Genomic DNA, 12,424 nt, shown 5'->3' with positions numbered 1-12,424 from the left:
CAAATATGTCAACTAACAGGGATCAGGTATCTTAGTCAGTAAAGTACACACAATGAAGCAATTACAGAGTATAATAAAAATCTTAGTAAACATACTATTATACAATATATACTGTGCATTTGCTTCTTTGCACATGGAATTAACAGCAGTACTTATATGTTACTTATAACCTACTCTGTACAAATGTTGATAACTTACTGTCCCTTGGGAATTTAAAAAAATTTAGGACCTCACTAGTGAAGTTTTTACCCTCTCCTACAAGACTTGAATGATTGCCAACTGATTTCCACATCATGTAGGATTTGAGATTAGATATTGATCGTTTTTAACACTAATGAAAGGGTACTTTATATATTTTTTAGCAGATTCATCCCTTTGCTCTATGTAATGCAAAAATACCAATAAGAAGGAAATAAAAAGTCCACCTGCCCTGAAATGGCTGTAAAAATAAAAAACACTCACCTCATCAATTTGCGTGAACAGGCTGTCGCTGACATCTTGATTGAAGATATGATTCGAAAACTTGCGTACAGTGAAGCGTGACATCAACACGCCGGCTAGCATGATGACATCATCATGTCACCGCGCTAAATTTCGCTCGGTGGCTTCAATCAAGATTGCCATAGCGTCCTCTACGTGATCAAATAGATAAGGTGAGTATTTTTTATTTATTTATTTTTTAACCCCTGAAAGCCCTAAATGTTAAAGTCAGATGCTGCTAACAGCGATGAACGCGGCATCTGAGGGGTTCAATGACGGGGGGGGGGGGGCCATCGCCGTTCCCCATCATGGTGCCCACTACATACAAGGACGTCATCACGTGTCCTTTGGGAAGAGGTAGTTCGCCACAAAGCAAATTGCTTTGTGAAATTCGGCGAAGCTGAATCGAATTTTCCAGAACTTCTCTCATCTCTACTTATAAGCTAAGACATACTACTGGTGTCTTTATAATCAGGTATTGTGCCTGGAAATAAAGCAATAATATGTATAGTAGCTTTCTGAGTAGATCTCAGTGTGGTGAAGCTATAGTACATGACATCTACATACAGGGCCGGCGTCAGCAACCGGAAAACCCGTGCAAGTGCCGGGGCCCACTGCTCCTGGCTGGAGCCCACTCAGGTCTAGTCTGCAGATCGCTGAACAGTGGGGAATCCCACAGTGTTACTGAAGAGTCGGGACTCTTCCTGGCGAGACTCTTCCTGGCTCTGACTCCATACATGTATATGGACATGGAGCTATAGAGCTCAATACTAAGCTGTGGCAGAAAAACCTCATAGTAGTTTCTCATGTATTAGGTATTCCTATACAGCAGAAGTATCATTTTATATATTTTTTTTGTAATTGTAAAAAAATGTATGGCACAAAATAAATGTGTAACTACTAAAAAAAGATATATAAAATCATACTTATGATATATATATATGAATGCATAATATGTGGGAAATACTACTGAGGTTTTTAGCCATACAATATTTACAGTAGGCTAACATAAAGCTCTATAGCTCAGTGGTTAAGGTTCTTGCCTTTAATGTAGAAGGTTGTGAGTTTGAGTCCCAGCAGAATCATTTAAAAAATAGAGACTAAATAAACGCACCAACCTTTTTAATTTGTGTAACTATTATTTTTTGTTGGGAAAGGTGGCAACCCTAACAGAACCCCTGCTACCCGGTGATCCCCATAACTTTTTTATAGTCATGTCTACGGAGATGTGTGGGGGCTTATTTAAGGGACAATCTGTCAATTTCGCCAATACCATATGGCTAGATCACTTTTTATTATTTTTTTGGGAGATAAAGTAATGAAAAAACGGCAATTCAGCCGTTTTTTTATTTTTTGTTACATCCTTAACCATATGGGCTAACTTTTTTAAATATTTTAATAGTATGGTTGTTTTCGCATGCGACGATGCCCATAATGTTATTTTGTTTTGTTTATTTTTATTTTGGGGAAAATTGGGTGATTTTACTTTTTAAGATTTTTTTATATTTTTAAATCATTTTTTTACTTTTGTATAACTTTTTTTTCAGATTACAATTTAAACAGAATAATGGAAATTGCTCCATTATTCTGTCTAAAAATCACTAAATCACAGTTCCGTGCTGCCATCTAGTGGCCTGAACTGGGATATACTAATAATTAGCCTGGAAGCCGAGTACAGGCTGTGGCTCATTTTTAGAACATGGTGCTTTCCCCCATCTCTGCTGGAGAAAGGCGCATCTGAGCAGGAAGCCCACGCTTCCATTTTTTAACACTCGCAGATGCCGTGGTGTCATTTGACCACGGCATCGGGGTGGTTAAATGTCCAGGTTGGCATTTCCGCAGATCGTGGACATTGGCAGCGGTTGCCTGGTTGCAGAGCGGACGCCATCTTTAAAGATCCGACATGTGCCATACATTTACGGCTGATGCCCGAAATGGGTTACTGGTCACATGACCAAATATGTATAGGACAAAGCTTTCTTTCTGCACTGACACTGAAGCTTGTGCAGGTACTTTAAGAGAGAGGGGTTGTGTATGCCATGTGAGGGAGGGTCTAGTGCTGTGCAGTCCTGGGGTACATGCTGGACATGCTGGAGGTCATTATACTGTGTGGGAGCCACAGGGGGACATGTCATTGTAAAAAAATGCCACAAGGGGGCCCACTGAGATTTATCGTCCAAGGGCCCACAAGAACCTGGAGCCGGCCATGTGTAGATACTAGGACACAGCTCTGCCCTCAGCATGTCTAGCTCTGTCAATCAAGGGAAGGGGGGAGTGTGCAGAGCATAGGGGTGTTACAAAGCTGTGCTCAAATGATTCAGCCCCAACCTCCTGGTGCTCCAATTGCTCATTTGCACATGAATAAAAACGCTGATATCATACAGACAATAGCAGGCTATCGTTTTAATCAGCATGATGAGCCCTACCAGGCAGTATGGTTTAATAGGGTTGATCCTGGTGACAGAGCACAAACTTAGGACGCACATTAGAAATTCTTGACTTTATAAACATGCTTGTCAGGGTTTTGGGGCAAATTTAAGACATTCTTACATAGGGACAGGTACCAGATGCAGTCATCCTCATCTGGGCAGGTACTTTATGGCTAGGTTCTCTAGGACTAGTGTAGCAGCCCCTAGTAGGACCTACAGATGCAGTAGGACCTCTAAGTACCCTATATGATTTCTGGTTTATTTTTATATGTTCTAGTTGTTTTTGTACAGATAACTCTCTGACATAAGGGCATACAATTAACAATTTATTAACTTTTTTTTTAATTATATTAAAGGGGATGTCTCACTACAGCAAGAACAAGAAAATTTAGACTAGCACATTCATATTCATAGGTGGGCCCGACACACGTTTGATCAAAAATGTTTGCAAAGAGCTTCTATTTTTCCATTTATAGTAGGTATAATACCACTTTAATTTAAAATGATCCCCATTTCTCAGCTCTATTATTTGTATGTGTAAAGTTGTGCAGCCATTTTTTTTATCAACCATGTTTGCTTCATGGATATGCACCTGTGACTATGAATATGAATGTGCTAGTCAAAATTTTCTTGTAGTATATATTGAGGGTAACGCCTCTTTTAGACTGAGCAACGCCCATCTACCTGGGACTTCTGAGCAGAGTATATATGTAGCTGGTTCCTACACTGCCCTGAATATTGTAGGCTTAAGTAAGTCCAAGAGAGGCAATATATTAGTGTTAGGCACCCATCTGCGGAAGCCACCTTGACGCCTGGTAGATGGGCCCGACACACGTTTGATCAAGTATGTGCGCAAAAAGCTTCTATTTTTCAATTTATAGTAGGTATAATACCACTTTAATTTAGAATAATCCCCATTTCTCAACTCTATTGTTTGCATGTGAAATGTTGTGCAGCCATAGTATGCAAGCACGACCACTACTTTTCTGCCTGGATTCATTTTTCCATCGCATTATACACTGCTCGTTTCCATGGTTACGACCACCCTGCAATTCATCAGCAGTGGCCGTGCTTGCACTCTAAAGGAAAAAGTGCCGGCCTCTCTGGTGGCCGGGGCTGTCGGAGCACACATAGGCTGGTGCTTTTTTCCATAGTATGCAAGCACGGCCACTGCTGCTGGATTGCATGTATTACCTTTCTCTACATAATAAATGCTATTTGCTAAAGTGACCTAACCTCTTTAGTATATGTTTGCGCCGCAATCTGCGCCAGATATATGCCAGAAAACTGCCGTATATCTGATAGTAAATGACTCCCACAATTTGTTCTATTACTGTTCAGTAGCTGTTAACTTACCTATCAATGCTGATCCACCAGTTTTAACCAACAGGTTATTGCCAGTCAATGATGTCAACACAGATGGTGTTTCTGGCCCAAATTCAGCAAAAAGCATTCCCAATCTTTCTGTTCCAAAAGTATCCAGAGGGGGTTCTAAATAGATTAACAAAAGTGACAGAACATTACAAACAGCAATGTGTATCAGGATGATATTTAAGTTTGCAACCAATAATTACTTCCAAGCTCTTATAAATAGATTACTGAGTAGTCATATGTAGATTTAATGGGGAAACCTCATTGCTAGAGTAGGCCATCGCTTGACCCCTTTCTTCACCACTCAATACATGTGCAATGCTGCAAGTAGGCATACATGTATGGTGCTGTGATGGCATGGGCTCAGGAGCTGCGCCCACGACAGGTGGCACACTGTTGTTACTGCCGGGATAGGAGTTAAAAGCAGTTTATGACAATAGATACTGTGGGCACTGTTAACCACAAGTGGTTAGAGAGAGGGAAGAGGATCCCTCTCTGACTCTATCAACTCCCCCCTTCCCCCACACTGACACTGCACTACAGGATGCCAAAGTGGCTGTACAGCAGTCTGGAAACTAACATTGGCCTCTAGGCCTGGCTAGTATGGATCACTATAGGCATTATGTCAGATATTACAGTAACTGACACAATACAATACAGAAGTATTCTATTTTATCAGAACATTGCATATTTAAGTCCCCTACAGGGACATATAAAAAAATAAAAAAAATAAAAAAAAAGTGTTTGAAAAAATAAAATAAAATTAAAAAGTAAAAAAAAATTAGGATTACCTTTTTTGACCAACTAATTTATTTACCTGAAATATATATATATATATATATATATATATATATATACTACTAAGAATTATAAAGCCAAATTCATAATGATACATACAAAAACATGATCACATTTTTTATTCAGTGCAGTAAACAGCATAAAAACATTGAAAGTCAAAATTGCTGTTTTTGGCCAGTCTAACTTCCAAAAAAGCGATCAAAAAGTTGTACAGTATGTACCCTAAAATGACACCAATTAAAACTCATCCCAGAAAAAAATAAATTGCCTTCATACAGCTCTATCGAGTAAAGATGTTATGGATCTTGAATTCAGCAACACAAAAAAACTAATGAAAGAAAAAAATTTTTGATTGTACAAAAGCAGAAAAAGCTATTATGTTTAAGTTATTATGTCATGTATATATATGTCGCCTGGTGAACGTCATAAAACAAAACCCCAAAACAATGGTGGAATCTCAGTGTTTTTTTACGCCATCACCCCTAAAAATGTTTTAAAACGTATGCAATATATAAGATGTACCCCAAATGATGTAATAAAAATATAACTCCTCCTGCAAAAAACAAGTCTTCATATGGCTATGTCGTTCTAAAAACAAAAAGGTTGTGGCGTTTGAAAGGTGGAGATAAAAAAATCACAAAACACCGCTTAGGCCTCTTTCACACGAGCGTGTCCGGAGTAGGTACGCAATTGCAGTCAGTTTTGACTGCGATTGCGTTCCGTTGTTCAGTTTTTATCGCGCGGGTGCAATGTGTTTTGCACACGCGTGATAAAAAAAACGACTGTGGTACCCAGACCCGAACTTCTCCACAGAAGTTCAGGTTTGGGTTCAAGGTTGTGTAGATGTTATTATTTTCCCTTATAACATGGTTATAAGGGAAAATAATAGCATTCTGACTACAGAATGCATAGTAAAATAGGGCTGGAGGGGTTAAAAAAAATAATATATATTTTAACTCACCTTAATCCACTTGTTCGCGCAGCCGACATCTCTTCTGTCTTCATCTGTGAGGAAAAGGACCTTTGATGACGTCACTACGCTCATCACATGATCCATCACCATGGTGATAGAGCATGTGATGGACCATGTGATGAGCGCAGTGATGTCATCAAGGGTCCTTTTCCTCACAGATGAAGACAGAAGAGATGTCGGCTGCGTGAACAAGTGGATTAAGGTGAGTTAAAAATGTATTTTATTTTTTTAACCCCTTCAGCCCTATTTTACTATGCATTCTGTATTCAGAATGCTATTATTTTCCCTTATAACAATGTTATAAGGGAAAATAATAATGATCGGGTCCCCATCCCGATCGTCACCTAGCAACCGTGCGTGAAAATCGCACCGCTTCCGCACTTGCTTGCGGATGCTTGCGATTTTCACGCAACCCCATTCATTTCTATGGGGCCTGCGTTACGTGAAAAACGCACAAAGAGGAGCATGCTGCGATTTTCACGCAACACACAAGTGATGCGTGAAAATCACCGCTCATGTGCACAGTCCCATAGAAATGAATGGGTCCGGATTCAGTGCGGGTGCAATGCGTTCACCTTACGCATTGCACCCGCGAGGAAATCTCGCCAGTGTGAAAGGGGCCTAAGTCCTTAATTCACAAACTAGGCCCCATCATTAACAGGTCAGTGATTGATGAGGTCCATCCTATGCAACCTCTAGTGGTTTTATGATTTTGAACGTGCCACTTTGGTTCAGTGTGATACCCCTTCACTGTTTTCCATGCACACTGCGGCTCCTGGCGCTCTGAATGAGGCCTGGCTGCAGTTCCATGCACAGCTGGTGGCCGGACACACTACTGCACAGGGAAAACTTTAAAGGAGATGAAATGCTAAAGCAGCACTGTGGATCCTTCCTTCTCCGGAGGTTGTACCTCTACCGATAATAAAGTGCTAACTATACCGGTATATGCCGTCACTTTCTATGATGGGAATGAGTTTTTAAAGCCAAAAATAGAAGCGGATCATAAAGGGAGAGTAAGTATAAAGGTATGATGCTACCTCACCTCTTTTTTGAATTTATGGTTTTGCCTACAAATAAGGGCGGGTTCACATCAGCGTTCCGTCATTATTTTCTGTTATAACATGGTTATAATGGAAAATAACGGAATCCATAAGATGGAAGTCAAAACGGAAGCCTTTAAGAGGCATTCCATTTTGATCCGTCTTAATAGAAGTCTAACTGCATTAAAAAATCAGAACGTGTAACTGTTTTCTCCTCTAAAACAACTGGTGACAGCGGGTAATGTACACTTTGTTTCAGGAGAGATGTACATAATGGATGCATTTTTTCTCACGATTTCTAATCTTTTCATTTACTATGAGTAGAGCACAGCATTTCTAGTGTGAACATAGCCAAAATCTGTCTCATTAGGAACTCCCCTACTATCATGATACGTGCTTACCTATAATCTGAAGGTATGTTGATTCAGAAACTTCCCCATGTATATTGACAGCTTTACAAGTATATTGCCCCTGTTCTGAATAGCTTACATTTCCTATAAATAAAGAAGTGTCGCTGTGACGGGGCACATGATGCAGTCGACTTTTATTTCTGTACCAGGTGACATCAGCCTCAGGTAGACCTGTAAGAAGGACAAATTCGGCATTAAGCAATGTGCACTTATTGACAATATCAGCATGTGAACGTGAACCTGGGACCTAAATGGCACAAAAGTGGCACACAAAATACTAAAATGTTAGGCCATCCCTGCATGTCACTAGATCTGAGACAAACAGACGGCATACTGCTTCTCCTTGTAAACTTCTGCAGACCCCACAACACACAAACGTTTCATTCCTGGAGAGCAACTAGACATATTATAGCAGGACCTTGAAAGTAAGGCCAGAAAGGTGCTCTCCACCATGAGGACTGTAGACTAAACTGTAGTACTGCGGTCAGCAGCATAACTACAGCAAACAGAGCATAGTGTATAAAAGAACCTATAAAATGGTTTTAAGACAAAAAAGCCAGCAACAACCCTCCTTACAAAATAAACCATAAGACAGTGCCCTACCACCTTATGGCTGAAGCTACACCAAGACGTTTTGTAGTGCTTTTGATGTTAACTATCAAGTGACAGCTGCAGGTGCAAGATGGTGTACAAGTGAATTTAGGCTGGGGCTACATGATGACCTTGGGTGCAACAGGTTTGGTTTTTTTGTGATTCTGGGGTTGCAGCTGTGGCAACCCGTGAGTCATGCCCATATATTTCTATGGCTCTACACTGTGATCCTTGGTCGCATGACAAAATCGGTTTGTATCCACAACCTTACGTCTTTGGACTGCAGCAATAGCTCAATAGCTGAAAGTGCTATAAAAGTTTAGGCATAGTCCCAGCCTAATGTGCCACCTCTGCCTTTGGGCCACCAACCAGCTGCTTTGCCTGCTACAGCTATAGTTAGGCCAATGCACTATTCTATTCTACCAATGTTACTGAACAGAGGGGAAAACTGAGACCCCTGGCTAAACTGATTGAAGTTATAAAACTGATTACTATGCATTTTACATTTGGCTTTACCTTTTCATGCTAGTATTATAACAGAATTAGGCTACATGCACACGACCGTTGTGTGTTTTGCGGTCCGCAAATTGCAGATCTGCAAAACATGGATGGCGTCCGTGTGCACGGAAAGACATTAATATAACTGCCTATTGTGCACCGCAAAACGGACAAGAATAGGACAGGTTATATTTTGTTTTGCGGCCACGGAATGGAGCAACGGATCCGGAAAGCACACAGAGTGCTGTCTGCATCTTCTGCGGCCCCATTGAAGTGAATGGGTCCGCATCAGAGCCGCAAAAACTGCTCGGATGCGGAACCAAAACAACGGTCGTGTGCATGAGGCCTAAAATAAACATCTAGTGGCAAATGAAACATGTGTTACAAATTTTCACCACTAGGTGGCAAAAGAACATTTGTATCTCAAATAGGATACTTGCAAGTTAAAGCAAAAAGATGTCTTTTTTTTTTTTACACTTTCCAATATTAAATATGATGAAGAAATAGGAACATCAAGCACATTAACAATGACCAGGAAGCAGCACTGAGGCTCTTTTAGGAAATTCTAATGATCACTTCTGATATCTTCTTATGACTACAGTGATCTGTATGAAAATGTCAATGAGAGTAAAATGTCTGAGACCCATAAATCTAACCTGCGCATGGTAGTCCTTAGTGGCATCTAATAATTGACAAATCAATGTACATTATTGAATATGTCAATGTATACTGCAAATTTGGAATCAGTTTCCTTTGCCATAAACAATATGGGTTTGTGGCTGAAACATGTAGAAAATATGGCCGTTTGGTGAATAATAAGGAGGAAGGACAGTGTGATCCTGAAGTAGAGACAACCCGAGTGCCTTTTGTCTGTATGGAATGTACATTACTGTTATCTTCTAGGGCCATAAGACTCTGCGTGCCATCATTAGTATTAAAGTCATCTTCTGCTGCAGATTATCAAAGCATGTCAACAGTCAGCCCATTCTAGTGTCTTCTGGCATCAACCACAGGAGCCCAATGTCATATTTACATTGCACAGCTCATCCTTCATGCTCATAGTTATTCTGTTCTAAGGTCTAAAGGGCACCTTGAGTAAATGTTCCCATCTATAAGTATTCTATTGGGTTTATGGCTGATGATGGTATCCCGTACCTCTCCATCTGAGCTTGGAACGTGCCTCTGAAGTATGAGAAAAGTACAGGATGATGAAACTGACAATGTTTCATTCAAGTCAGACTTCTTGGATGACCATAACTACATGTCTGTTCATTCACTGAACTGACAGAAGGGCAAATTGCATAGGGCAAAAGTGGCAAGGTGCAAAAGAGCATTCTGCCAGTCAGGGGCCAATGAGGCCAGGTGAGGCGATCGCCTCAGGCAGCACCAGATAGGGGGCAGCCAAAGAGCCATGGGCTGAAGGGAGGGGTTTAGGTTAAGAAATTGGCATGGGGGGGGGGGGGGGGCGCTGTTTTAGGTTTCGCCTCAGGCAGCAGAAAGGGTAGGTGCACCCCTGGTGCCAGTGTCTATTTTGCATGCTTCCTACATTTGCCTGCTGTTGGATGTTTTAGGGTACAGCCACAGGGTAAGGTTTTCTCCATGAAATTTTGGACGTCAAAATCAGGACTTGATCATAAAAGGAAAGAAAGTATAGAGGACAGATACGACTTCTCTGTTTTTAATTCACTCCTGGTTTTGGCTTCCAAAACTGCTTGTAGAAACCTGACCATGTGGCTGTACCCTAAGGCTCCATTCACACATCCTCAATGTGTTTTGCAGATCCACGGAGCCGCGGATCCGCAAACCACGGACAGCGGCAATGTGCGTTCCGCATTTTGCGGACTGCACATTGCCGGCACTATATAATATGCCTATTCTTGTCCGCAATTGCGGACAAGAATAGGACATGTTCTATTTTTTTCAGGAACGGAATTGCAGACCCGGAAGTGCGGGTCCGCAATTCCGTGTCCGGGTAGCACATCGTGCTGCCCCATAGGAATGAATGGGTCCGCAATTCCGTTCCGCAAATTGCGGAGTGAAATTGCGGACGTGTGAATGGAGCCTAAAGGTGCTGTGAAGAATTATCAATTCAGTGGGTGACCACTGTGTTATATGTATATATGACAAGGTGTGGCTTCCATCTTTGCTGCAGATTCCACTCACTCTTGTGGCTACAGAGTGGCTGTTGTCACAAGCATGGCTATAGCAGCATCACTGAATGATGTCACTGTAGCTGATGTCCCTCTTACCATATATCTAAGTGACAATGTGCTGTGGAGAACTTATCATGGGAATCTTTTTTTTTTTGCTATAAAGTTTGTTCTATATTTTTTTCCTCTGCTAGACTAGAAAATATCTTACAAAACAATGTCACTTTATTAATGGGGCTGCAGCACAGGGAGTACGGGAAGCACTGGAGGATTACTAACTCCTGGCAGAGCACATGGGTACCCTGTAGCCATGTACTATGCCAGGATTAGCTGAGCGGAGCGGGCTCCTGCTTCTTCCTGCTTCACTAAGCGGTGCAGGACTCTTAGCTCAGCGAAGCAGGCAGAGCCAGGAGCCCGCTCCGCTCAGCTAATCCTGGCATAGTACGTGGTTACAGGGTACCCATGTGCTATGTCAGCATTTAGTAAACCTTGGGGAGCACAGGTAGGAGCAGCAACATGCGCTGCGGCCCCGTTGAGAAACTGTCAACTCCGTACACCGCTAGAATAGTGAATTGAAAGCGGGCAGGAGATCAGGGCTTTAGGGTGGAATATATTTAGTAAAAATTCAAAATCAATAAATAAAGTATATTAGAAAATTTATTTTTAGGGCATTTGGGACATTTAAAAAAAACTTGATTACAAGTTTAGTTACTCTTTAAGTGGTTCTTTTTTTTTTACTATTAAACCATTATGTAGCCAGAAATGCCTGACATAGAGCATTGTTGTCACTCTGGAAAATATGAAGTAATGAGCTACTATCCTGATCTGAGAAGTGCGATTGGAGATTTGCACAGCTCATTTTTCTGGGAAGCATCACACGAAGACGCCCCAGACAGATCTGTTTACCCGCACTGTTCCGCTCATGCTATGTGGGGTTTGATTGGTTTATAAACAGTCTATAAAACAACTGTCTTCTGCAACCGAAATACAAGTTCCTGAACCCACGTAGGTTGAAAGTTATCTTATGAAAGTCTAAAAGATTCCTTACCCATATTGAGGTAACAGAAAAGAAATTAAAATAGTACGAGAAAAATATGTTCCTATACTCAGTATATTTACTAATTTACTAACCTAAAATACCATATGGAAAGAAGTAGTATGCATACATAGAAGCAATATCCACAGTGGATGGTGTGATTATGCTGCATTTCACATACAGTTAGTGGTCATTTTATTTCTTGCTGCCTTCAAGTACTAGGTAGGGCTCCTATTTGCCCGCAGAATTTCTCATGGTATTGACCGATGCTGGAAAAATCCCTTAGAGATTTAGCTCCATTCTGACAGGGTAGCACAATGGTAGGGGGCCAATGTATTAAACCATTCACTCAAGCAAGAATGGATCTATGAATTCAGTTGGTTATAGTACAGTGATGGTGAACCTTTTACAGACCGAGTGCCCAAACTGCAACCCAAAACCCACTTATTTATCACAAGATGCCAACACGGCAATTTACCCTGAATACCAATATAGTATATCTTCCATGTACTTTATCATTAAGCAATAGTGCCTACATTCAGTGTGCTGCCTGTGCTGTTCATAGTGTGTCCTGGGGCTGATGAATAGCAGGAAAAGTCTAAGGTATATTGGTACACCACAGACCAGGGTGCGGGTGCCCACAGAGAG

At 41.1% G+C, this 12,424-nt stretch overlaps 1 protein-coding gene across 3 annotated transcripts in view; it reads right to left on the bottom strand.

Annotated features, from left to right (window-relative positions):
* The window catches only part of ADAMTSL1 (ADAMTS like 1), a 913,450-nt gene that overhangs the window by 33,746 nt on the left and 867,280 nt on the right, over positions 1 to 12,424 (bottom strand). For all 3 annotated transcript variants that reach the window (XM_044271585.1, XM_044271577.1, XM_044271588.1), the window contains 2 exons: positions 7,493 to 7,672; positions 4,266 to 4,400 (listed from right to left, as the gene is read on the bottom strand). In XM_044271585.1, coding sequence (XP_044127520.1) covers positions 4,266 to 4,400; positions 7,493 to 7,672 — 315 coding nt within the window. The remainder of the gene's footprint in view (positions 1 to 4,265; positions 4,401 to 7,492; positions 7,673 to 12,424) is intronic.

The sequence above is a fragment of the Bufo gargarizans genome, chromosome 1 (assembly GCF_014858855.1).
Source record: "Bufo gargarizans isolate SCDJY-AF-19 chromosome 1, ASM1485885v1, whole genome shotgun sequence".
NCBI classification, from domain to species: Eukaryota; Metazoa; Chordata; class Amphibia; order Anura; family Bufonidae; genus Bufo; species Bufo gargarizans.
This window is presented reverse-complemented; position numbering and strand designations above follow the sequence as displayed.